At 35.5% G+C, this 27,289-nt stretch overlaps 1 protein-coding gene across 3 annotated transcripts; it reads right to left on the bottom strand.

Annotated features, from left to right (window-relative positions):
* Positions 1 to 205: 205 nt before the first annotated feature.
* Positions 206 to 25,583, bottom strand: frmd6 (FERM domain containing 6). 3 transcript variants are annotated; one of them, XM_048205697.1, is made up of 15 exons: positions 25,203 to 25,583; positions 12,194 to 12,523; positions 11,668 to 11,758; positions 10,063 to 10,142; positions 9,905 to 9,981; positions 9,076 to 9,262; positions 6,596 to 6,751; positions 6,448 to 6,513; positions 6,232 to 6,300; positions 5,938 to 6,112; positions 3,976 to 4,284; positions 3,673 to 3,795; positions 1,312 to 1,403; positions 1,057 to 1,120; positions 718 to 921 (listed from the first exon to the last, which is right to left on the bottom strand). In XM_048205697.1, exons 2-15 carry the CDS (start codon positions 12,290 to 12,292, stop codon positions 866 to 868), a joined length of 1,644 nt encoding a protein of 547 aa, XP_048061654.1. In that variant the 5' UTR covers positions 12,293 to 12,523; positions 25,203 to 25,583; the 3' UTR covers positions 718 to 865. The 3 variants fall into 3 exon arrangements, 2 of the variants coding, with proteins under 2 accessions (XP_048061653.1, XP_048061654.1); XR_007186878.1 differs by having other exon boundaries at positions 851 to 921; positions 1,057 to 1,148; XM_048205696.1 differs by lacking the exon at positions 1,057 to 1,120 and having other exon boundaries at positions 206 to 921.
* Between the last annotated feature and the right edge of the window lie 1,706 nt (positions 25,584 to 27,289).

The following is a 27,289-nucleotide window of genomic DNA, read 5'->3' as shown; positions in this document are numbered from 1 at the left end:
AATGACACGATGCCAGATCCGTTTGAATACAGAAGGCAGTCTGGCGGAAACTACATATTTTACTTCATAACTTGTTAAATATCGTTTTGTTTTGTTTGATACTTTCTTCAGCTCATACTCGTTGATCCCACTTACTGCCATTACAAAGCTCGGATGCGTCAGGATATTTATTAATATATCTCAGATTGTGTTCATCAGAAAGAAGAAAGTCATATACACCTAGGATGGCTTGAGGGTGAGTAAAGCTGGGGGTAATTTTCATTTGAAAGTGAACTAATCCTTTAAACAAGGAGTACAATCTATTGAACACAGCCTAGTTTTAATTTCTTTCAAAAATCAAAGAAATAGCACTACCCTGACTAATACTTTTATGATACTTTGATGGTGCTTCATCATAATAGCATAGAAAAATGCAACCAGCAGTCATCAGCATTTCTTCTTTTGTGTTCCACAGAAGAAAAACCATCAGATTTATAACGAAGTGAGAGTAAGTAACTAATCCCATAATTTCAGTTTTTTCCGTTTACTATCCCTTTAATAATAACATCCTGTAATTCTTAATTTGTTCTGGGGCTCTTTTCAATACTCTCTGCGTTACACCACAAACTCTGGCTCTGCTTCAGTGGTCATGTGGTCTGTGGTCAGATCTTCTCTATCCAGATCCAGAGAGAAATACTTGCTGGTTCTCTTGATGGGAAACGCATGCTGGTTGTTCCGCATCCCGGCACACTGATCTGCAAGTCCCTGGTACCCACAGCCGGCCGTGTCCCCGAGCTCTGGCTCACAGCCGAACGTATAGCTATGTGCAGTGTCCTGGCACAGCTCCGCCCACTCCTGACAGTTCCTCTGGAACAGACGAACGTCATCAAGTGATTGGCTGTGGCGGTCTGTGGAGCTCTGGCCCTTCCTGCCCATCGCCGTCTAATTAAAAAAAGACAACAAAACCCACCTCAGCATGTAGGAAACCAACAAGCCACATTAAAACACAGAAATCACCGACTACACTAACTCTCAACTAACCCTAAAATCTCAGAGAGCGGTTAGCTGTACACTCACATGAATTCACAGATGAGAAACGACAATGCTGTTGGGTGTAGGGTAAGGCTGCCCTAAACAAATACTGTTAAGAAGAAGTGGGGTTACCAGCGCTGTTAAAAGAGATTACAGGATTACTCAACAGAAGAATGATACAGCTCAAAATGCAGAGTTGACGTCCTCGGTTTAACTTCAGTGGTTGAGACAGTGTCATTCAGTGTAACAGCTGTTACGCGTTGTGTGTAAATGTGTGTGTTAGTGTGTGTATAAGTGCACCTGAGGGAGACATTCGATGCTCTGGCCTCTCATTCTCACTATGGTCTCTGATGAGCTGGATGTGGAAGAACTGACTTCCTTCACCACTAACCCTGAAAAGCACAAACACAGATACATCATTATAATCAACATACACATACATTATAATCATTCTCTCTCATTCCATCATTTGAAGGTTACTGCAGTCAGACTAGGGTGCACAGTACCAAATTTAACAGTGAATAAAAACACCACAGCCTTCAAGATTTTTTCAATTAAGTAAACACTGCTTGAATTTGGATACTCACACTTTTTGACTAATTTTTTTCATGACACAACCACATTTTTTCCAGCCATCCATTGTTACTGGACAAGGAATTTTTAATCATTTTTTAATCAAAAACTTTTATAAAAGTACCCAAAAAGAGTCATTACTAGCCAATTTACAAAATACTTTAGAGCAGAGGATAAATACAAATGTTTATATGCACTATAGAAATGGCCATGGCTTTTGGGAATTCATCATTTCAAAATTTCCTACAGAACTCTGTTCAATACCGCCATGTCCTTCATTCACCCTGGGCAGCTCTAGGACAGCAAGAATTTGACTGACAAACTGACTTGGAAAGGTGGCACTGAAAGGTCGACTCAATCTGCAGCTAATGTCTGCCTCCAGAGATGACACAGCTTGATTTACACAACTGTCAGCAAGTAGTACGGTCAAAACACCTGAACCCACAAATTAAAAGGAGCGTTCTGTATTCTCTATTCTTGGCACTATGGGTAAATCTCACGAAAACGCGTCCAGCTCACATTTCACCCCTCAAAAAAACAAAACAACAACTTTAGCACATAGAATAATCAAGTCTTTAAGGACCATCACATTGTTTTGCATTGCGATCATTTGCAGGGTATATACACATATATTCTAGTGCTCTCAAACTATTAATCACTATTAATCATCCAAAATAAAAGTTTGTGTTTGCATGTGTATGTACTGTATATTTATTATGCATATATAAATACACACATACATGTATATATTTTAGAAATATTTGCATATACATGTGTGTGTATACATATATACATATATATACACTACGAGTTTGGAAACATTACTATTTTTAATGTTTTTGAACGAAGTCTCTTATGCTCATTAAGGCTGCATTTATTTCATAATAAATACAGATAAAATAATATTGTGAAATATTATTACAATTTAAATAATAATAAAACTTTATGGTTTTCTATTTTAATATACTCTAAAATATAATTTATTTCTGTGATGCAAAGCTGAATTGTCAGCATCATTACTCCAGTCTTCGGTGTCACATGATCTGTGACCAACCTGTGATACTTTTTCAGGATTCTTTGATGAATAAAAAGTTAAAAAATATCAGCATTTATTTAAAATAGAAATCTTTTGTAACAATATACACTACCATTCAAAAGTTTGGGGTCAGTCATTTTTCTTCTTTCTTTTTTTTGAAAGAAATTAATACTTTTATTCAGCACGGATGTGTTAAATTGATAAAAAAGTGATAGTAAAGATTTATATTGTTATAAAAGATTTATATTTTGAATAAATGCTGTTCTTTTTTTAATCAATGAATCCTGAAAAAAGTATCACAGGTTCCAAAAAAACATTAAGCAACAACTGTTTTCAGCATTGATAATAACTGAGTATCAAATCATGTGACACTGAAGACTGGAGTAATGATGCTGAAAATTCAGCTTTGCATCACAGAAATAAATTATATTTTAAAGTATATTAAAATAGAAAACCGTAATTTTAAATTGCAATAATATTTCACAATATTACTGTTTTTTCTATATTTATTAAGAAATAAATGCAGCCTTAATGAGCATAAGAGACTTCATTCAAAAACATAAAAAATAGTAACGTTTCCAAAATATATAAATAATTTTGTGTTAAATATATACATGCATGTGTGTGTATTTATATATACATAAATATACACAGCACACACACATACATATATTATGTAAACACAAACTTTTACTTTTTGGATGCGATTAATTGTTTGACAGCACTAATATATACACACTCACATTTATTTGATCCAAAAAAAAAAAACAGAAATATTGTGAGATATTATTACAATTTAAAATAACTTTTCTATTTTAACATGTTTTAAAATGGAATTTATTCCTGTGATGCAATGCTGAATTTTCACCATCATTACTCCAGTCTTCAGTGTCACATGATCCTTCAGAAATCATTCTAATATGCTGATTTGATAAGAAGGAATGTCAAAACAGATGAGCTGCTTAATATTTTTGAGGAAATGGATACATTTTTTGATTAATATTTATCTTTCTGTGCCCAAACTTTTAACGTAACATAACGTATATGCATACCAGAGCATCCGTTGTTCTGTGCTGACAGCATGTCTTCTGTAATGTGGATACACAGTTCATGGTTGAGTTCTAAATCATGAAGATCTTCACAAGTTTTTGGATCATCAACCAGCATCTCAATCTCTAAAGAAAAACACAAACATAGACACAGACTCTTACATTAGTACCAATGAGATTTGATCAATGCAGCCATTTAATCATACAGCATTTATTATTGATACTGTTATTACTAATGTAATGAGTCTCTGAGTTGCAATTAGCTGGCTGGAAGGAAAGTGTCACATTTAACTGCGTGTCTCCTACCGTCTTCATCCAGGCAGTGCTCCTTGCTGCTGCTCTCGATGCCAGACGTGTGTGTGCTGGCATGACTGGTGTTGGAAGACGAGTGTGTTCTCAGCGGTCGGTGGGGTGTGTTTGTAGGGATCCGGAAACTGTCTGTGTCAACGCCGGATGTGCGGGAGCTGCCATGGCTCGTGGTGGAGTGTCGTGAAAAGGGGTTGGGTCGTGACGTGCTGCCAGCACTGCTGCCGCTGGCACGTGAACGCTGCTCCAAATTATCCATGTCCGCCTCCAGAGCATCACTGATATACGACTCCCTGTACTGCTTCTTTTCTGAGAACACACAGTTTAATAATGTTAACCATATACACCTTTGCAAAACAAAACGATAATATGCTGCTATAAAAAAAGCTGAGAATGACTTTCCGTTGATATTCATGTGTCACGTGTGTAAAGTAAGTTAAAGGGTTAGTTCACCCAAAAATGAAATTTTTTACATTAATCACTCACCCTCATGTCGTTCCACACCCGTAAGAACTTCGTTCATCTTCGGAACACAAATTAAGATGTTTTTGATAAAATCTGATGGCTCAGTGAGGCCTTGCTTTGAGAGCAAATTAACTTATTAACAAATTAACGCCCAGAAAGTTACTAAAAACATATTTAAAACAGTTCATGACATTCATCACCTTAATGTTATGAAGTGACAAGAATGCTTTTTGTGCGCCAAAAAAACAAAATAAAGAATAACGAATCTTTTGTTTCGAATCAGTGGGTCGGAGCGTGTATCAAACTGCCAAAGTCACGTGAACCACTGAAATTTCGAAACACTTATGATGTAACAAAGCCTCGTTTACTGAAATCACGTGGCTTTGGCAGTTTGATACACGCTTCGAACCACTGATTCAAAACAAAAGATTCGTAAAGCTTCGAAGCTTCATGAAGCAGTGTTTTGAAATCGCCCATCATTAGATATTGTTGAATAAAGTCGTTATTTAGTTTTTTTGGCGCACAAAAACTATTCTTGTCACTTCATAACATTAAGGTTGAACCACTGTAGTCACATGAACTGATTTAAATATGCCTTTAGTGGCTTTCTTGGCGTTTGAAAGACTAAATTATCTTGCCATCACTGGAGGCCTCACTGAGCCATCGGATTTCATCAAAAATATCTTCATTTGTGTTCTGAAGATGAACAAAGGTCTTATGGGTTTGGAACGACATGAGGGTGAGTAATTAATGACAGAAATTTCATTTCTGGGTGAACTAACCCTTTACTTGCAGTGTTATTTTAGTTTTTATATTAGTTTAATTAATTTTGAATTAGCTTTTATTTTTATATTTTTAGTTTTCATGTTAATTTCAATTTAATTTTTAGCAATTTCGTTATGTGCTTTTGTCTTTTTTTTTCTTTTTTTTATATAAATATTGCTATTTAGGTTTAATTAATATTTATTTCAGTTTTAGTTTTTAAATTTTATTTATTTCCAGTTAATAATTTTAGTGCTTTAACAGTGCTTCCAATGCATCAATTCTAATTTACATTTAGTTTAAGTTTTTCAACTAAAATTATATATGTATTTTTTTTTCCAGCTTTATTTAAATTAACAGAAATGTCTTTAATAGTTTTAATTGTGTCAGGAATCAGTTGTATACTGAACAAAAATGGTGTATAATTGCTAGTAAATCTCACATATAATAACAAAAAAAACAGTAAGTAACACACTGAATTAAATGTGAAATTTTGAAGTAGAAAGACAAAGTATTTTCTAGTAAAACTTTTTTATTTTTATTTAGAACTTAGAAAAATCCTTTTTTTTAAATGTATATTCCAATAAAAGATGGTTATTTCATCCTTTTATCACCTTGCTTGATTTAAAGATTGACCTTATCTGTCTGTATATCACATATTTCATGTACATTTTAATTATTAACTTTGGAAATGTTCCTGTTACCGCAATTGTATTGTGCAAATTTGTAAGATACCTTCATTTTCCTCTAGTCGCCGAACCTGTTTTAGCACAGGCTGCAGGTTCATATACAATCTGTGGCTGTTGCTGAGCAGCTGCAGGAGGTGTCGTGAGCGCAGAGGACAGCCTGTGTAGTAGATGAGCTTCCTGGCTGAAGGCAAACCATCAGGAAGAATCTCAAACCTCTTCCCCTGTGGAAAGGAAACAGGTCAAAGGTTGATTCATCTGAAAAATGTAAACAGTGACCCTAATGGCACAGAATTATACACTTCACTTTTAAATCATACCAATAAAGTACTGTAATACTGACCACAAACACCAGTTTTCCCACGTTGGTCCAAGGAAAATCATACAAGAGTTGCCTGACAGTCCCCACATTCTATAAAAAAAAATAAAATTAAAAAATAAAAAAATAAATAAAAATGAACCATCATAACATAGAAATGCTCAATATTTTATTATCTAAAAGAGACTTTTTTTGCAATTTGCTGTATAACCTCACTCAGTAAGTGTTCAAACAGCATACCTGAAAAATCTGAATCCCACGTAAGGTCAGTCCCAGAGTTAAAGAGGCTTCCAACTCTTTCTTATCCTGACAGAAAGAAAATTTTTCATTATGTCCAAAATCAGTCTGCGTGCACACTCACTCACACTGTAAATAGCTCTTCTCTGACCTTGTAAAGGCGGTAATAATGAACAGTCACGTCATCCAAGAGTGCTGCTTCCTTTATGTACTTCAGCTGGGCCTCTGATGCCGTAAGAGCAAACTGCTCTTTGTGCATGTTTGGAATATGACGAAGAATATAGTCACATCCTCTCTTAGCAATTACCTAGAAAAGATAGAACCAAAATAATAAAGCGCACATTTTCGCATGACTTTCTGGTATATGCTTGATAACTCCATTCAGATTTTTGAATATAATTTTTTAGAGATTACACTCAATAGGACATTTAAAGCAAAATATTTTTGATCTGATAATGATATATTAAACTTTATATTAAACTAAAAAAGTATATTAACTATACAATTCCCATTAGTTTTCCATGACTTTTTAAGATTTTAATTTCCATAATATTAAAAATACAATTATTTAAAAAAAATAGTTACTTGCCAGTTGTTCAGTAACTTCATTAGGAACATTTTTATTTATTTATTTATTTTGTAAATCAAACTGAATTATAGTCTGACTCTGACATAAATCCCATAATAATAAAGACATTTAAATAGTCCACTAAACATGCTATGACTTTCTAACAATCAAGAAACCTAGATGCCTAATAAAAAATAAATTGTTACAGATGCAGTTAACAAAGAAAGTTAGCCTTCTTCTATGTGGTATATATACACATTAATAATATAGCATCCTGTATGTGTATATATATATATATATATATATATATATATATATATATATATATATATATATATATATATATTTTTTTTTTTTTTTTTTTTTTTTTTTCAAAATGTATTTCAGGGGCAAGAAAATGCATTTCCAATCTTATCTTATCCACTGTTACTTATAACTGATTTTGCAGGTAGTTTGTTTCAGACAAAAAAAAAAATGTTCACACAATGTGGAATTACTTGCTATGTATGTTGGGAGAACAGCAATATTTTCTTTAATTAATTTCTCATCCCTTTTGTTCCGTTCTCTGCTTGTTAATGTCATTGTACAGCAAGAATGTTGTGACAGTTGGTCGGTGTTGTATTTGTCCCGCCCCTCCTCCACTCTGATTGGACGGCTGGCTAAAAAGTGACAGTGATGAGTGCAGCGTTTTACTCAAAGTTGAACATTCTTCAACTCGAGGTGACTGGTAAAAAACGCCAAACTCTCAGCACTTGAGCGTGAAAAAGACGCTCAGTGCCTCGTTACGCTCCTGCCGTTTAAAAAACGCGGCATTCCCATTGAAAACAATTGAAAAAGTACGCTAGCAGCTGGAAAAAAAACGCTTTCATGGACACACGGCCTTAGAGTTGCCTACATTTAGGCTAAATTCAAATGTAGATGGAAGACTACTAGAAATCAAAACTAGATTTATAATAATTTAAATGACAATATTGCAATGACATTATTTACATTTGACAGTATTTAAATAATGGCAATAAATGTAAATGACATTATTTACATTTTTTAAATATATTGCAATAGTCATTTTTTGGAGCATTGTTCTTTGCTGATTATTTATTAAAATTAACAGAACAGAGCTCAGTTTAGCTCTGAAGAACAGAGCTCAGTTTAACTGCTCAGGACAAACAAGGGACTCATGAAGAACCATCACAAAACAAACAAACAGTTGTAGATCATCCAGGTAACCACACACAGTATTGAGAATCAATGGTTCACATACTTATGAATGGGGTTATTTTAATAAATTCAGCTATTGTTTTGTCTCGTGAACTAAACGCAAACATCTTTTATGTAAAATATTTTACTCAGGACAGTACTAAATAAAAAATAACATGCATTTTGTATGATCTCACTTATTTTATTAAAATTATTCACATTTTCACAGATTCTGCAAGTGTTTCACATACTTTTTCATGCCACTGTAATATATATATAATTTTTTTTTCTTTTTTTTGCCATTTGTTTTTTACATTTTTAAATATATTTTTTTAAAAAATTGCCGTATGGGATGTAAACAGATACCACTGCTGATTTTTTTACTCAGACAACTAAAACAGGGGAAAAATAAGACAGATATAATCGTGGTTGTCAGCCTTGGCTACAGTGATGTCCCTGAACTTTTCTAAAAACACAAAAATCCTCATCACAGTGCTGTCAGCAGTCTCTGTAATCTGCCAGTTCTACAGCACAGTCTGTCTCTGACTGCACCATCCTGCAGTGAAGGAGCGTCTCACACCATGTGTATCCAGATGATAGCACAGCTCAGCAAAGCCTGAAGCTAATGCACTCAAGATTCTTTCTAAAAGCTTTTGACTATTTTTAACCTCAATTCTCTACATACACTGATGAATAAAATGTCTTTTTTTTTTTCAAAAAGCTCTGTTCAATGTTGCTGAAATATTCAAGAACAACACAGTGCAGCTCATAAACCACACACAGGGCAGTCGGAGAATACACACATTTAACAAGCTTGATCAGCATAACGATTCATCAGGAAGCAGTTTAATGGGGTGCAGACTTACCCAGGAGGGAAAATAAGCTTCCGGTTGGAAATAGGCACCAAAGTGTTTGTTCCGTTTGAAGTTTCCCAGGTCAGCCTGCAACGCAAATGCAGCCAGAAGGAAATAAGCCTCTTCTCTCTGGATGCACTGAGACTGCAGTAACTGCTTCCGCAAATGCCAATAGTAATAATACCGAGCCATGCGATCACTAAAACAGACAGACACATATAAAACATTATTATGGTTTATCATTTTTTATAAACGTATAATTTTTCTGTAGACATTTTGTATGTATACACTAAAGTTTCAAAAGTTCAAAAGTTTGGGGTCAGTACGATTTTTGTTTTTGAAAGAGGTCTCTTATGCTCACCAAGGCTGAATTTGTTTTGTTTTTTTCAAAAACACAGTAAAAACAGCAATATTGTGAAAAATTATTACAATTTAAAATAATTGTAATTTGTTTTGAATTGTAATACATTACAAAATGCAATTTATTCCTGTAATGTCAAAGCTGAATTTTCAGCAACATTACTCCAGTCTTCAGTGTCACATGATCCTTCAGAAATCATTCTAATATGATGATTTGGTGCTCAAGAAAAATTTCTTATTATTATCAATGTTGAAAACAGTTGTGCTGCTTAATATTTTTGTGGAAACTATAATATTTGTTTTCCAGAATTCTTTGATGATTAGAAAGTTCAAAAGAATTTATTTGAAATAGAATTTTTGTAACAATGTCTTTACTGTCACTTTTGATCAACTCAATGCATCCTTGGTGAGTAAGAGAATTAAAAAAAATCTTACTGACCCCAAACATTTGACCAGTAGTGTAGATATGTAGATGTCTCACCTGATAAGTCTGCCATTTTCAACATAATACTGTGCCCTGAAGTGAACAATCATCGGAGGTCCAAACTGGTCAATTCCCTGCAGTTGGTGAGAATTCTGTCAAAGTGTGCAACATTAACTTTTTTTCCCCAAGAAAATCAAACTGTGTGTGCATGATACCTTGCTGGCTTCCCGTTTCCACTCTTTTGGACAATATTTCGACAGTTTCTGTCCCAGTTCCATGTATATGTGTTCATTGTCTAGGAGAAAATGCACACTTAAAATACACTGAAATGCACATGCATTTAGGTCTTTAATGTTTGTGTATGTATGTAATGAATAATGTGGAAAAATTACAAACAGCATCCGATAATTACAGCAAAATAAACCCCGACAGGGTGATTAAGACCCCTACACAAAGCAGACCATATATTATCCCTATAATTTCATAATTAAATGATTAAAAGGAATAAATGGACAAAAAAATATATATATATTATTCGATTTTATCATGAGAATAAAGACACCACAGATGTATAAGGGTAGGTTTAGGGCAGGGGTCGGCAACCCAAAATGTTCAAAGAGCCAAAAAACAAATCTGTCTGGAGCCGCAAAAAAATTAAAAGCCTTATATAGGCTAACCCTTATATGAAGGCAACACAGGCTGTAAGTGTATATTAGCTATATTAGCCTACTATCAAAATGACTAAGTAGGCTACAAATACATAATGAGGTATTCCCGAGGTATATATTTAAAAACTGCTGAAAGCTACAGAAAAAAGCAAATGGATCGGTGCAATTCACAGAAACAGCTGGACTCCATGCAGAGAAACATGGATTTGCATTTATCATTTTGTGTCAAATTGTTGGATTTTGAGGTAAAATCATTCCATATATATTGTATTGTTATATATTATGTTGACAAATCATCAATTAAATTTTTTCCATCTTATATTCTGCATAATTGTGTGTTTTAAAATAAACACTGACAAAAACTATACTATAAAACTATATATATTTTAGGGCTGGACAATATGACGATATAACATTGATATAAGTGATTACGCGGATTTAAACCTACCTATATTGTAGTTATATAAAATATTCACAGGCAGATTTGCTTTATGTATTTCCCCGGCGTCGAAATCAGGCACATATAAATGTCAGGAAACACGACTCCTGGCTGTATGTCAATATCCATGGATTAGGTTTATTTGACAAGTTGTAAGAAACACTTTCGAGTCCAACCTTTAGTGTAATCGTTTGTTTTACTCGTGTTTTCTCAGTTTCCCCTATTAACCATTCACGCAGCAGGTTCTTTTGCCACTCAGTCCAGCTGAGGGAGCGCGCTTCCGGCGGGAAAGTGACGTCGATGCATACCCTCGCGCCGCGCTGAAACGTGTGTCGCAGGCTATGACGCAAATCTTCGTTGACAGAAATGTTGAAATGTAATATTATACACATTTTTACAGCATTGGAAAACGTTAAGAATGTGTCATGTTTGTCCTCCTACAGAAACCATATGAAAACAAAAAATATTTTTCCATTTTCATACATTTTTGAAAAAGCTCCAGGGAGCCACTAGAGGAGCGCTAAAGAGCCGTACGCGGCTCTAGAGCCGCGGGTTGCCGACCTCCGGTTTAGGGTAATGGTTCGGGTTAGACACTTTGTTGTGATTGGCAGGGTTAGGGTAAGGAGCTAGAGATTGTATTGTTTCAATGAATGTCCACACAAAGATAGATGTACGTGTGTGTGTGTGTGTGCGCGTGTGTGTGTGTGTCTTACTCTGAATAACACTGAGGCCAAACAGGTGACAGTCCTTCAACCTGAGCAGATCACAGACCTGCACCAACAACTCCTGACACACCGTCTTAACCTGAGAGAGAAGAACAGAGAAAGAAAGAGAGACCATCTGTATTACAGAGAGTGAGAAATGATATAGTGTGCATGTTTCACTTTTAAATGGATTTTTTTTATATATTACATTGGTGTCTGTAATGTTACTCTAAAAAGCTGCTTCTCAAACTCTACTGAACCATGAAATTACTCAACAAAAATAGAGCTGTATTTTTTACAATATTTAATTGTGATCATCCTTTAAACCTACAGTAATCCGCAACATCCGAGCGGGAACCAAAATGACGTGTAGAGCCTGTTGTCTATCAAAAACAATCTTTGTATATGATGCAAAAAGATAAAGATAATTGTAATTGCCACATTATTTATGAAATCATAGGGGAAGCTGTGCTTTCAGTGCAGTCTTAAAGCAATCACCACTGGTGTGTCATTGAGTGCATGAAGTTGTACTCACACTGACTATTACGTTGAGCGTTTCATCATTCGGGAGGAACACACACACACACCGGCGGTCCTGCATTGTCTTGTTATTGTGGAAAGTCAGTTTGTTCATGTTTGAGAGGCTGCAGCTTGTAGATTTGTGCCCCTCAGTGGAGCTCCACCCCTGAGCACCTCCCAGTCACAATGGGATCAGATAACTCAGACACACACACATAAGAACACACACACGATCGGACCCTGTGACCAGAGAAACCGAACCTCACAACTGTTTGAAACCAACAGTTTCTCCTGTATCAACACACAATCACACCACACAAACACACAGCAGCTCCACCGCCCGACTCTGAAAAAGATAGAAAGACAAAAATAAAAGATTTCAACAGGAATACAACTAGAAAACATACCTCATGCACACATACTGGCAGGAAGCTTCACAATCACAATATTGCAAGAACTTTGATTCAACTTTAATGAACTTTGATTCAACAACTCTCTCAGTGATTTTAGATATATTTGGGATATAATACCTGCCTGCACAGACATGAAACACTAACAGACTGATATCTCACTCTCTCTGCCTCTATCAGTATCTGTGATATGAACACAGGCCTACAGAAACTGCTGAACTAACAAAGAGAGGGATTGAGTGAAATATTACCATGATTTAAGTCTTTGACCTCTTATCATGGATATACGAATTCCATCTCAAATTACTACAAATATGCTAATATCAAATTTAAAAGAATATTACACGTTGTTTTCAACCTAACATATTTCCTCAGAGAATATAAACTAACATTTGCAGAAATATACTTAATATGCTCAAGTTGAAGTTGTATGTTTGAATGTATGCTTAAAATATCAAGAATGGATTGCCTTAAACCTTACTCTATCTATAATAGGCCAAAAATAGAAATAAAAAATAATCAACTTAAAGGGGTCCTTGATTATGATTTCACTTTTTTAAACTTTAGTTAGTACGTAATGTTGCTGTTTGAGCATAAACAACATCTGCAAAGTTACGACGCTCAAAGTTCAATGCAAAAGGAGATATTTTCTTTTAAAGAATTCTCTGTTTAAGGACTACAACAAACGGCTGGTAGGGACTACAACGAGTTTCTTCCCGGGTTGGTGACATCACGAACCCCAAAATTTACATAAACCCTGCCCCCGGGAACACGCAACAAATGAGGGTCAATTCAATGCTGGATTTGCACAAAAGATTAACATGACGGCACACGCTAGTCGATGAGTTGAATCAACTCCACAGCAACTACATAAATTCATTCAGAAACATCCAGATGAATCCTAAAAGTTGTAACTTCTTCCTCAGTCTCTCCATCAGTGTCTGACTCCGGTTTGAACAATTTAAGGCTGAACACCGTTACTGACAATCATCATTTTGGCGGCGTGAGATTCTCCAGCTTTGTTGTTGATGAGCAACCAAAGCGCAAGCTATTAAAGCTCCACCCTCTTTTGGAAAGCGGGTCAGGAGCAGCAGCTCAAATTGCATTTAAAAGGGACACACACAAAAATAGTGTGTTTTTGTTCACACCCAAATACAGTTGCAAGAAAAAGTATGTGAACCACTTGCAGAATCTGTGAAAATGTAAATCATTTTAATAAAATAAGAGAGATCATACAAAATGCATGTTATTTTTTATTTAGTACTGTCCTGAGTAAAATATTTTACATAAAAGATGTTTACATTTAGTTCACAATACAAAACAATAGCTGAATTTATTAAAATAACCCCATTCATAAGTTTGTGAACCATTGAATCTCAATACTGTGTGTGGTTACCTGGATGATCCACAACTGTTTTTATGTTTTGTGATGGTTCTTCATGAGTCTCTTGTTTGTCCTGAGCAGTTAAACTGAGCTCTGTTCTTCAGAAAATTCCTCCAGGTCCTGCAGATTCTTCAGTTTTCAAGCATTTTTGCATATTTGAACCCTTTACAGCAGTGACTGAATGATTTTGAGATCCATCTTTTCACGCTGAGGACAATTTAGGGACTCAAACACAACTGTTAAAAAAGGTTCAAACATTCACTGATGCTTCAGAAGGAAACACGATGCATTAAGAGCCGGGGGATGAAAACTTTTGAACAGGATGAAGATGTCACAATTTTTCTTATTTTGTTTAAATATCATTGTTTTTCATTTAGTACTGCCCTTCGGAAGCAACAGAAGATACTTGCATGTTTCCCGGAAAAAAAATAAGTACAATTTACCTTGATATTTGAATTAAAAAGTTTTCACCCCCCGGCTCTTAATGCATCGTGTTTCCTTCTGGAGCATCAGTGAATGTTTGAACCTTTTTAAATAGTCGAGTCCCTCAAACGTCCTCATTGTGAAAAGACGGATCTCAAAATCATTCAGTCACTGCTGGAAAGGGTTCAAATATGCAAAAATGCTTGAAAACTGAAGAATCTGCAGGACCTGGAGGAATTTTCTGGGGACTCATGAACAACCATCACAAAACAAAAAAACAGTCGTGGATCATCAGGTAACCACACCAGTGATGCGCGGGTTGATCCAAAATGAGCGGGTGCCTGCGGTCACCCGCGGTTACGAGTCATCCAAAAATATTTTTAATGATATTCGGGTCGTGGGTCGGGTCGTTTGAAATAAAGATGCCAATTAAACCTTTGTAATTTTCAGTTTTACTTACTAAAGGTTTCAGTTTTACTTTCATGGGTATTTGTGAACATTTATTTATGGATATTGTAGCCTCAGTCTCTGGCTTAGCCTACCTGTTTTTGTTCGTCTAAAATGCGTTAATAAATACTTTATTAACATATTCTATCCCTGCATTTTGTGCTTGTGAGAGCTTCAATTGGGCATTCACGTGGCGAAATAGCCTAAGCCTACTAATACAAGTGGGAAATCCTTATTTACCTTTTGAATGTTGAGCGTTATTAACTTTTGAATAAATGCTGACGCGGGACAAAATGCCCGATTTCCCAACACGTTGAACTGAGCAATGCCATTGTACCATTTTAATAGGCTACTTTTAAACGCATATAGCTCAGTAATGTCAGTTTTATGTATTTTCTGAGAAGGGGCAGGATTTTTGTTGGGAAAGTCGGGGGAGAGACACACACTTTGATTAGACTGGATAAACACATGCAGCATCTTAATTGTTAAGAAAACGAAACAAAATAAATGAATAAATCAAGCCTTATTACATAACACTAGGCTATATCATACAACATTCAGAAAAAGAACAGTTTGCGCTCCTAAGGGCTTTCACACTTTTCCAAAAGTGGGCTTTCTCTCAGTTGACCTGCTGATTAATTCTTCAAGCAGGGTCGACACATAAACATCGCATTCATCAATAATATGCATCTAGACAGCTGAAATGGAAAATGATGGGCCGCCTCAAGAACTGCCTGCTCTCGCCGCTGCACCTCTGAGCGCACCACGTCAGGTCCTGAAACATTTCTCTCCTTCACAGGCTGGATTAATGGATATTATTGGCCAGGAAGGCTGATGGGGGGCGTATGGGAGGGGGGCGGCCACACCCCCCCCCGCACCCCTAGTTCTTACGTCTATGGCCCAATGACGCTACAATGAGCATTTACTACTTTTAAAAAAAATGCGGGTCAGGAAGCGGGTCGGGTACAATATTTTCCTTTTTTTTTTGCGGTCCGAGTTGCGGGCGGGTTAGTTGAAAACGTCGGTCGGGTGCGGGTTGTTTATACATTGACCCGCGCATCACTGAACCACACACAGTATTAAGAATCAATGGTTCACATACTTATGAATGGGGCCATTTTAATAAATTCAGCTATTTTTTTGTCTTATGGATTATATGTAAACATCTTTTATGTAAAATATCTTACTCAGGACAGTATACTAAATAAAAAATAACATGCATTTTGTATGATCTCTCTTATTTTATTAAAATTATTCACATTTTCACAGATTCTGCAAGTGGTTCATATACTTTTTCTTGCCATTGTAGGTCACAAGCTATAATAAATGATCTGTGGGGTATTTTGAGCTGAAACTTCACAGACATGTTCTGAGGACACCATAGACTTATATTACATCTTGTAAAAGAGGCATTATAGGTCCCCTTTAATAGAAGTCAGTTTGGCCTGGTTTCAGTTTTATAGCTAAATAAATTAACCTCATTACTTCAAACATGGATTTAAATAATTTTCTTCAACAACATTGTTTTTTCCTCATGTATGCTACCATACTGCTCCCCTAAGTGATATTCTTTGTAGTTTGTAGAACTGCATACACTGCTATGACATTTTATCAGCCCTCTTCGCTGGTCTTTATTGAAGCTTTTTCTATTGTAATAATAAAATACATCATTTAAGCAAGTACATTTTGAAAAAAAACATCAGGCAAAATGCAAAATGGAGTAGTGAGAAGACTTTGCATGAGAGAGAGACAGAGAGAAAAGGAAAATGTGCAGCAGTCAGGAGAATTCCACCCAACATCTGCTTCTCATTCCAACAATAGAGGCCTTTGATTCTCTCTCTCTCTCTCACACACACACACACACACACACACACACTCCGCTGCACTTACTACAGATGTGTAATGTTCAGATGCATACATCAGATGACGTGGATTTTGGCGTTTCATATTATGGTTAGGAGTTCATAAGGGATTGACTTTTACAGGTTTCTAGAAACATTGCCTACACTAATAGTTAAAGCCAAGCAGGCAAACAGCCCAAAGGGGCTCAATAATGGCCCTAAAATCATATAATATATGACGTGACTGATTAAAGTAACATTTTGAGGCCATTTTAATCTGGCACTGCTGAGCAGGATGAAAACAGAATGGAAGAGAGGATTGCATGATTCCACATTTGTCAGGATGTGTGACGTTACGCCTGACGTCATGTGTGGCATTTCTTTGCTGAAAGGATGGAGAAACTTCCTGGATTATTTTTGAGACAAATAAAACCCACTTATGTATAAAAGGTTCCAGTCACGGACTGTTATAATTTGCTACAGTATTAAGGTCTATGTTCCGCCTGTCTTCGGTGTCATCCTGCTGTAACAGCTCGTTTTGCCTTAAGGGATCAAATCTTACCTTATCTTAAAAGACGACTGCTGAAGTGCTGGGGTTTAGCTTTTACAAACATTCTTACATCATCCGCTGCGCTTTTAGCTCTCAGAAAGGAAACATCTAGAACCAGTGTAGACAGAAAACCCTTCTAGCAATGTGGAGGAAAATTTACTAAGAAAGAACTAGCAAAAAACAAAGCAAGCATGAAAGAATGAGAGGTAAGGAAATGCCACTGATAGGTGGAATCCGCATGTCCAGACCTGCTCAGACACTGTTGGTCCACAGTTACTCTAATCTCCGACACATTCCCCTTTTCACATGCACTGAACTGTTTCTTCATGCCGCAGTAGAAGACACAACCAAAGAGAAGTAGTTTGGTATCAGATTATCTGAACTCATCTGAACACCTGCTATTAAATCCACTGTATAAAAATCATTAAAGAAAGCAGATATGTTCTACTTTAACGTAACACAACAGATACAGAAAGCCTCTGGCAAGGGAGGGTTTAAAAATCACAGTCCACTTGTTTTCTGCCAGCTATGATACAGCTTAACTGTTATTACTAATAGGTCCTACTAATTATATTGGTGGGAATTTTTTTTTAGAAGAAAACATCAGGCAATGTTTTTTGAAATACTCCAGCTGTAATCCTCTTCTAAATGAAATCTAGGGCAAATAAAAATGAAAGTGATATGAACCAGATATAGAATATTTTTTTAATTTTACTGTGTTTTGTAACTAACTGTACAAAGATGTTATGTGATGTGATGCATTTATAATATATAATATATAACCAGTAGTAAAATGTAACTGTATGATCTTTGTAGATCAACTGTGGATGGAGTAACACACAGATGACTTTCAATATGACCCAATTTCAGGTTAAACCATTTTAAACCACAACTGTCAGAATAATTACTGAAAGAGGTTTTATTTTATTTTATTTTTTTTTTTTGTCTGAGCATTAAGATGCTTTTTAATCAAAACTTTAAAAGACAAAATAAAAGACATGTTTAGTCCCCATAAACATCTCAATCTATACCTGTCCTGTATATTCAAAAGGGCTTTTAAGAAATTAATACTACTTTTATTCAGCAAGGATGTATTAAATTGATCAAAAGTGACAGTCATAATGTTACAAAATATTTCTATTTTACATAAATGTTGTTGTTTTGTACTTTCTATTCATCAAATAATAATCCTAACAAAATGCATCTCAGTTTCCACAAAAATATTAAGCAGCACAACTATTTTCAACATTGATAATAGTAAGTAATATTTCTTGAGCACTAAATCAGCATATTAGAATGATTTCTGATGGATCATGGGAAAGTCAAGACTGGAGTAATTCATATTTGCCATCTCAATAATAAATTACCTATTAAAAGATTGAAATAGAATATCATATACACATGACTATAAAATGCTTTATGGTTTCAGGTGGTTTTTAAGCCATCCATTCCACACACATGCAGCGCTGTGTGGTAAAGAGATTCTGAGTATATGGTTCATCAGATTGCTTTGACTTAAAAAAAATAAAGGATGTTTAATGATGTATCCAGACAAACACAAAGGCTTCTAGCTAAATCTGATTAGGCACCAAAAAACAGTACCTTTAAGCAAGACACTGAACCCAAAGTATTGTATTTATTTTACCATTAAACATGTACATTATTTATACAGCCTCTTTCTTCACTGTTATTTTGTAAACACTTTTCAACAAATAGAAATTCCATTCAATCTCATTAATAATAAGTTAGATGACTTTACACCGAGACTAATGCTGACCTCCATCCATTCAACAGGGATGTTAAACAACAAACTCTGACATACTAACACACAAGGATGACTTTAACACAGCTGTCGGAGAAGTAGGCAACACAAAGAACTACACGCACACCACATTAAAAGGACTAGGACGCTGCACACGCAATAACAACAAACCTACAAACAATAGCCATGTCAGCTTAACCTATCCAAGCGAGCCGAGAAACTAATCCATCTTAACCACTATACTGCAACTGAGACAGCCAATCAAAGTGCAAGCTTTCTTTAAAATGTAAAGAGATATTAAAAATAAATAAATAAAACATGTCAGGTCACTGAGGTCACGTGGGAGATACAGTTTCTTCAATCACATAGCATGTTCATGAAGAGCGAGATCATAAAGTCATGCTCGCGCAGGTGCACAGGGAAGATCTATGTTGACAACCTCTTTTACAAAAAAATATTAACTTAAGGAAAAAAATGGTCACACTGATGAGACGTCAAAAGCACAAGCAATAGCTGGATTTTAATGTCTTTCTCAAGAGCAGGTGGCCTATCCAGATTCAACCTGGCTGCACCCCTTAATGTTCAGGGCCGTAACCGCCATAGACATTGAGGTGGACAAGTCCCCCCGATAATTAGAAATGGCAAATTGTTCACAGAAGATGAACACGATTTTCCACACAAGACTTTAGTTTTAATGGTGAAAAGTGCATGGCAAGATACAAGTAGCTAAACATTTAATATTTGATAACTGTTTTATGATAGAAATGTTCAACTGTGATCGATAGTAATATCCAGTGATGCAAACTACTTTTTAAAAAATCAAATTTAGCCATTTTGAATTTAAATTAATAATATGCTATCATTTATTAGGGCTGCCCCCTAATAGTTGGCTAAAAGTCAGTCGATGAGGCTTGGTCGACTAAATTTTAACCAGTCAGTTTAGAAGTAAACAAAACAAAAAAAACGTTTAACAACAGTAGCAGAAACACAGCAAGCAACAAAATAGATGCGGAAAACACTGCAGAAAACGAAAATGCGGCAAATACAATTATTTTCATCTTTCATACAGATGACTCGACCGTTTAACTAAACCAGACCATTAAACTAAACAGTTTATTATTTCAAAATAAACAATGATTATAATTTGAAAAATTATTTAGAGAAATTATGTACATTGTTTGTTTTTAGTAGTTTATTACTTTGAGCACAATATAAAAATAGTCCACACTTTTCTTAAGAGGTAAACCCTGCACCCCCAGTATGTTTTCTCAGTCCCAAGGCTACTATGTGCCATACACAAGTCTAAATGTAAAAATTAAAAAAGGGGGGAAAAAAGCATGATATAACATCTTATCTTACCTTGACCTTTTTATATTCATATACAGTTTTTGGTTTGTTTTTCTTTTTTAAATATTGTTAAAAAAATCTTTGTTTCGAAGTTACAAAATGTGGCACAAAAGCATCAAATGTATACTGCTTTTCATTCAAATACTTGGTATAGTTTGGTCTATAAATGATACAAACGTGCTTGTATTCTTCTAGTTGGGCCCTTTTAACAATATATGACAAGTCTATCTGTCATGTACTATGATTTTACAGATCACATTTTCAAGTAAAGCAGTTATTTTTCATGCTATGAAAATAGAGCATTTCTAATATGTCAGCAAATTTAAATGTGCCGTAGAACGTCTTTTCAAAAGATGTAATATAAGTCTAAGGTGTCCCCTGAACGTGTCTGTGAAGTTTCAGCTCAAAATACCCCATAGATTTTTTTTTATTAATTTTTTTAACTGCCTATTTTGGGGAATCATTAACTATGCACCGATTCAGGCTGCGGCCCCTTTAAATCTCTCGCTCCCTGCCCCCCCTGAGCTCTCAACTATAAGTGCAGTTATACAGTGTATAAACAAAGTTCACACAGCTAATATAACCCTCAAATGGATCTTTACAAGATGTTCGTCATTCATGCTGCATGCATGGATTCCTGTGAGTAAAGTATTTATTTGGATGTTTACATTTAATTTTGAATGAGTTTGAGGCTATATGCTCTGTGGCTAACGGCTAACGCTACACTGTTGGAGAGATTTATAAAGATTGAAGTTGTGTTTATGAATTATACAGACTGCAAGTGTTTAGAAATGAAAATAGCGACGGCTCTTGTCTCCGTGAATACAGTAATAAATGATGGTAACTTTAACCACATTTAACAGTACATTAGCAACATGCTAACGAAACATTTAGATAGACAATTTACAAATATCACTAAAAATATCATGATATCATGGATCATGTCAGTTATTATTGCTCCATCTGCCATTTTTCGCTATTGTCCTTGCTTGCTTACCTAGTCTGATGATTCAGCTGTGCACATCCAGACGTTAATACTGGCTTGTCTGATGCCTTGAACATGGGCTGGCATATGCAAATATTGGGGTCATACATATTAATGATCCCGACTGTTACGTAACAGTCGGTGTTATGTTGAGATTCGCCTGTTCTTAAGATGTCTTTTAAACAAATGAGATTTATATGAGAAGGAGGAAACAATGGAATTTGAAACTCAACGTATGTCTTTTCCATGTACTGAACTCTTGTTATTCAACTATGCCAAGGTAAATTCAATTTTTGATCCTAGGGCACCTTTAAAAGCGCTTGTTAATTGATGGTCATATTCCTTATATTTACTGTAAAGCCAAGCTTCTAAGGTTTAAAACTCAGAAAAACATCATGCAATGTTTGCTGGTGTCACTGCTTTATACACACACTGGAATGCTTAATTTATATCTTAAATACTCATTATTTTGGTTTAGATTGCTTTTGGAGCGATATCATGTGATTGACAGATTGTCCCGCCCTCGCGGCAGTAATCACCTTCATCAGAGAAGAGAAGAGATGTCACTGCAACTGAGGAGGGGTCAAGGCTTGAAATTGCGACATATGCTCCTGAAATTGAGTCTGTGCGACCTCAAAATATTTGGAAGCATTAGTGCAAATGCAAATAATTGGTGCAACCTGTTTTCTAGAGGTGAACTGGTTGACGGCTATAAATTGGAAATGGACGGTTTTTGCTCAAAACACACGATCGGTAATTGGTTTTTAGTTTTATATGCCCAATGTCTGTTCCGGACTTGCACACAAACTGCATAGCAATAATTTCCCAAAATGTAATTTGTGAGAAAATATTACTTATAAGTCTCTAAACAGGACATTAACAGGCCAGGGAAGAAGGTGCTGAAGACTGATGCAAAGGGGAGAACAGAGACGAGCCAGCAGAGAAAATACTATACCAGGCACTGCTCACGATGCACGAAATATAAGATGAAAAATATAAAAATTGAATTGGTGGGGGTTTATATGAGAAAAATAAATATTGAATTGGTGAGGGTTTATATGAATGTAGCCTATCTCTGAAGGGAACAAATTGTCTTCAGAAAAGTTTCGATGGCATTTTCTTTTCCTCTTATCTCCGTATAAAGTAGTATATATAGGTAAAGGTATTTATATGATTTTATATGAACCAATAAACGCTATATTTCTGCTGTTCCATTTTCGTTCAGTCCGTCTGCTATTTTTGTTTTATGCAGGTGTGTCTTATGTAGCATAATTTCATAAATCTAATGTCAGACTATTCTAAATCCTATAATTAAATATAATTTAAATAAAAAACAACTGCTCATGCTACATATGTGTAGCATCTTTGTTAGGATCATAATTAAAATGCAGTAGTACCGCTTTCAAATGGCTACAGATATTTTTTGTTTAAGACCTGTTATAGAGCAAATAAACAACAAATAAATTTGCTTTAACAAAGAAATAAAGAAAAAAAAAAACAGCAACCAGTATCGAAATTGGCCCATTTGCTTGTCAGTCAGCCATGAAAGATCATGGTCAGTGCACTCTTTCCATTCCTCTAAAATAATGTGGTGTTGTTTTAAATAAAATTAATCTGTATATTATATTATATTATATTATATTATATTATATTATATTATATTATATAAAAAGTAGTTCTGGTACGTGCTCCTAAATTTTTGTTGGTGCTCCTCACTTTTTGAACTTCGAAGCACCAGGGCTATCAAGTAAAATTTAATTTCGAGCACTGGGAGGGGTTGTTTTGTTCAAAATTACAATTTGTTAGATTTGTTAATGGTCATTTATTACAAATATTCCATACAAAATAGGAATTGACCATTTTGATTTCATGGTAACAAAGTATTTTTAGGGACATTTCCAAGTCAGCGTAATCAGATGAGCCATTTTCTCCAGAATCACTTAATCACACAGCATTTTGCACAAACAGACAAGTTACACCAGAGATGGCAGAGGAATCTTAACTCTCTTGGGAGAAATCTTTTTTTGAACATCTATTCTAGCTGCCTTCAGGCAAATAAGACTTCACGAACACACCCACAAACACTCGCACACATATACACGCACAAATGAAGGGCAGCTCAGCAAAGAAAACATCCTGAGGTTAAAAAAAAAAAAAGAAAAGAAAGAAAGAAAACAAAGGAGAGCAGAAAATGCTTCCTGTCACCAAACCAACACAAACAAACACACAAAGCAAATTTAACATTATGCCGGACAAAACTGCCCTCATTATTCTTCAGGGCACGACATGAAAACACACACAGGATGTGACTACAGATCGACTCAGACAAACCTGCATCCAAGTAAACACATTGACGAATCTTAAATGACGTTGTTGATTTGACACGTTTGGCTGGCAGGAAGGAATCCTACTCTGGATAAAATCACAAAGACTTTGAGATTCAAATGACAAAATTATATGAACATAACTTGATTGAACTACGAGTGATCTAGATTTGAGGTAAAGAAGCAAAACTAAATTCTACATCAAATATACAATTGATCAAGGACTCAAAATTTAAATTTAAATCGCTCAACAAGTTATTGTCAAGGGGCCAATGGAAACGGTCCCCCTGGTGGTAAACAGAATGATGGCATAAACCATTTCCGAGGCCTACACTTCAACCCTACAAACCCATCAATGTGTTAAACACATTACAGATTTTGAGTGCTTATAGAAAATCACTGTGACACAAGAGAGGATAAACTTGAGACCCTTAAACACCGGTTGGTGTAGAGTTGCACTGGGCTAATATTAAACCCGCCCTGACCGCAAAGAGGAAATTGTGAACATTCCTGAATCCGAGAGAGAGGGAGGGAAAATAAGAATGAACTTTTCCGATTCATGTCGTGACGCAATTAACCTGCATGTTCTGTTGAGACTGAGATCTCTTCCTGACTGTTCGGGGTCCCTATGTTATACATGTAAAAATGTAACAATTAAGTGATTAAAGTGATTGTTTCACAACATAGTAGTAACCCTTCTATTTATTTTTAACACACTGTTGGAAAATACAATAAATAAAATATATCAAAATAAAAAAAAGACCCCTACTAATGTACACCAATCACAAAAACTTCATGTTTAATATTTGAAATCCCAAATTTACATAATTGTCATGGCAGGCTTCTTAAACATTAAATGTTCTCACAAAATTCAGTATCAATAGCCAATATGTCAATATTAAGAATGTTTATAATGCTGCAAAATGCAGTCTAGGTGGGCAGCACATCAGGTTTTGAGACACAGCCAATGGTTCTCATTACAGCAGACCTTAACTTGGACAAACTCCACATTACCGCATTGAGCTGACTGGGTGCTATAAACCAACCCAAGTACCAACACATTACTCCAAAAATAGCCAGTGGATGCCATATTATGGTCTAAAAGTAGATGCATGACCGAAAACGTGAATTTGAGCATTAGAAATCCCTTACCATCCCTCAAAATACATCAGTATAAACTAACGTACCATAGTGAAACAATGTAAGAAGCTTTCAGAATCGTGTCACTTTGTTGTGAAACATCTCAGAAAGTGGTGGCTAATGCCAAGTTACCACAGTTTTACTATAGTAAAATTAACTGTAGTAACTGGCTTCTTGGTGGAAACTCTCGTCACCATGGTAAATTAACAAGGCAGAGTGCAAACACACCGCTGTGTTTTGGTCGAGCTCCATCGAGTCTGGTGTGTGCGCGCGCGTGTGCATGTGTGCGTGATTCTGCGGGCCAGCGCTGCCACGTAGAATAAGTTATTTGGGAAATGCAAGGAGACTAACCCCTCTGTAAATCCTGACCGCCATTCAGATGAAACAATAAAGTTAAAACAACAAAACTCACCTTTTTGGTGGCGATAATTCCGCGTATTCCCAAAGTATTCCCAAACACACCTTCTTCCATGTAACTCTTGCTTTGATTCCTCTACTGCGCTCGTCAGTCTAGCACATAATCCCGAACTGCGGACTCAACCCCATCGGGCTCCCCAACACTCACAAATCACTATACATGTGGAGGGAATTTCCCAACCGTGTGTAGGAGGGGTGACGAACACAAAAGGAATCGGCCGGAAACGCGTCCGTTACGCGGCGTCTCTTTCCCTCAGTTTTTAAAAGCAACGCAGCGGCTGTGCAATCTTTGTGCGGTCGAGGTGTTTACATTTAACCAAGCGTGTGCGAAAGACCACCCCTCTGCAGCTGACGTTGGTAGCGTCCACGGCTGCTCAACATACCTTTCCCTCAGCCCGCAGGAGAACCGACGAATCCTGATACTAAAGCGAGGGCTTACGTTATGAATATTAATGAGGTCCTGTGGACGTTGCTTAGTAACCCTCCCGGAGCGTCCAGTAACGTATTCAAATTAATATTAACAAACCAAGCCTTCTCTATGACAGGTTTTGTGTTGCAGCCAATCACGTAGGCGTATTAGGCAAACGTCACGTTACGTGATTAATATTCATAAAACAAGCCTTCACTGTAGTAGAATTGGTTCATTCGCTGTGTGCTGAAAAGAGGGCCAGTTGCATATGCATAGTTTTTATGTCAAGACTGTTTTTTGACCAACTAGCATTTAGTTGGGGGTAATCAGTCTTATTTTTTTGCGGTATCAAATTAGACCAAAATACTTTTTTATATTACTGACTTTAACAAGTTGTGAACAGTCTTAAAGAAAAAAATATTGATGACTAACTTGACAGTTTATGCAACCGGCCCCTGGAGAGGGGTCTCAGGCGTCACTTTTGCGCATGTACTACAAATTGAGAACGCAGTAAGTGAGAGAGTGGACTGGAATAACTGTGCAGTGTTGCCAAATCATAGATCATCTGCACATATTATGGAAAACTGGGAAAGACTTTATTTTCTGCATTTTATTTTTCCCAACTTTATCATCACTTGTGTTTTGCATTCACTGTGTTTTTTAGTCATTAAAATGTCTACAACTTAAAAATATATAGCCTATCTATCTATCTATCTATATATATATATATATATATATATATATATATATATATATATATATATATACAGTACAGTCCAAAAGTACCACTAAGATTTTTTATGTTTTTAAAAGAAGTTTCGTCTGCTCACCAAGGCTACATTTATTTAATTAAAAATACAGTAAAAACAGTACTATTGTGAAATATTATTACAATTTAAAATAACTGTTTTCTATTTGAATATATTTCACAAAGTAATTTATTCCTGTGAATTTTCAGCATCATTACTCTAGTCTTCAGTGTCACATGATCCTTCAGAAATCATTCTAATATGCTGATCCGCTGCTCAAGAAACATTTAATGTGTACAATTGTACAAAATATTTGTGTACAATATTTTTTTTCAGGATTATTTGATGAATAGAAAGTTCAAAAGAACAGCGTTTATCTGAAATCTAATCTTTTGTAACATTATAAATGTCTTTAATGCATCCTTGCTGAATAAAAGTATTAATTTCTTTAATTTCTTTTCAAAAAAAATAAAAATAAAAATTCTTACTGACCCCAAACTTTTGAACGGTAGTGTATAATGCTACAGAAGCTTTGTATTTCAGATAAATGCTGTTCTTTTGAACTTTCTATTCATCAAGGAATCCTGAAAAAAAAAGTACACAACTGTTTTCAACATTGAAAATAATCATAAATGTTTATTGAGCAGCAAATCAGCATATTAGAATGATTTCTGAAGGATCATGTGACACTGAAGACTGGAGTAACGATGCTGAAAATTCAGCTTTGCATAAATTACTTTGTCAAATATATTTAAATAGTACACAGTTATTTTAAATTGTAATAATATTTCACAATATTACTGTTTTTACTGTATTTTTAATTAAATAAATGTAGCCTTGGTGAGCAGACGAAACTTCTTTTAAAAACATTAAAAATCTTAGTGGTTCCAAACTTTTGGACTGTACTATATATATATATATATA

This window comes from Megalobrama amblycephala, linkage group LG10 (genome assembly GCF_018812025.1).
Source record: "Megalobrama amblycephala isolate DHTTF-2021 linkage group LG10, ASM1881202v1, whole genome shotgun sequence".
Taxonomy (NCBI): Eukaryota; Metazoa; Chordata; class Actinopteri; order Cypriniformes; family Xenocyprididae; genus Megalobrama; species Megalobrama amblycephala.
This window is presented reverse-complemented; position numbering and strand designations above follow the sequence as displayed.

Coding starts and splice junctions, on each gene's coding strand:
- frmd6 (XM_048205696.1), bottom strand. CDS start 12,292: ATGAACAAACTGACTTTCCACAATAACAAGACAATGCAGGACCGCCGG. Junction 10,143..11,667: donor TGGCCTCAGTGTTATTCAGA/GTAAGACACACA, acceptor ATTTTCTCCTAG/ACAATGAACACATATACATG. Junction 9,982..10,062: donor GGAAACGGGAAGCCAGCAAG/GTATCATGCACA, acceptor CACCAACTGCAG/GGAATTGACCAGTTTGGACC.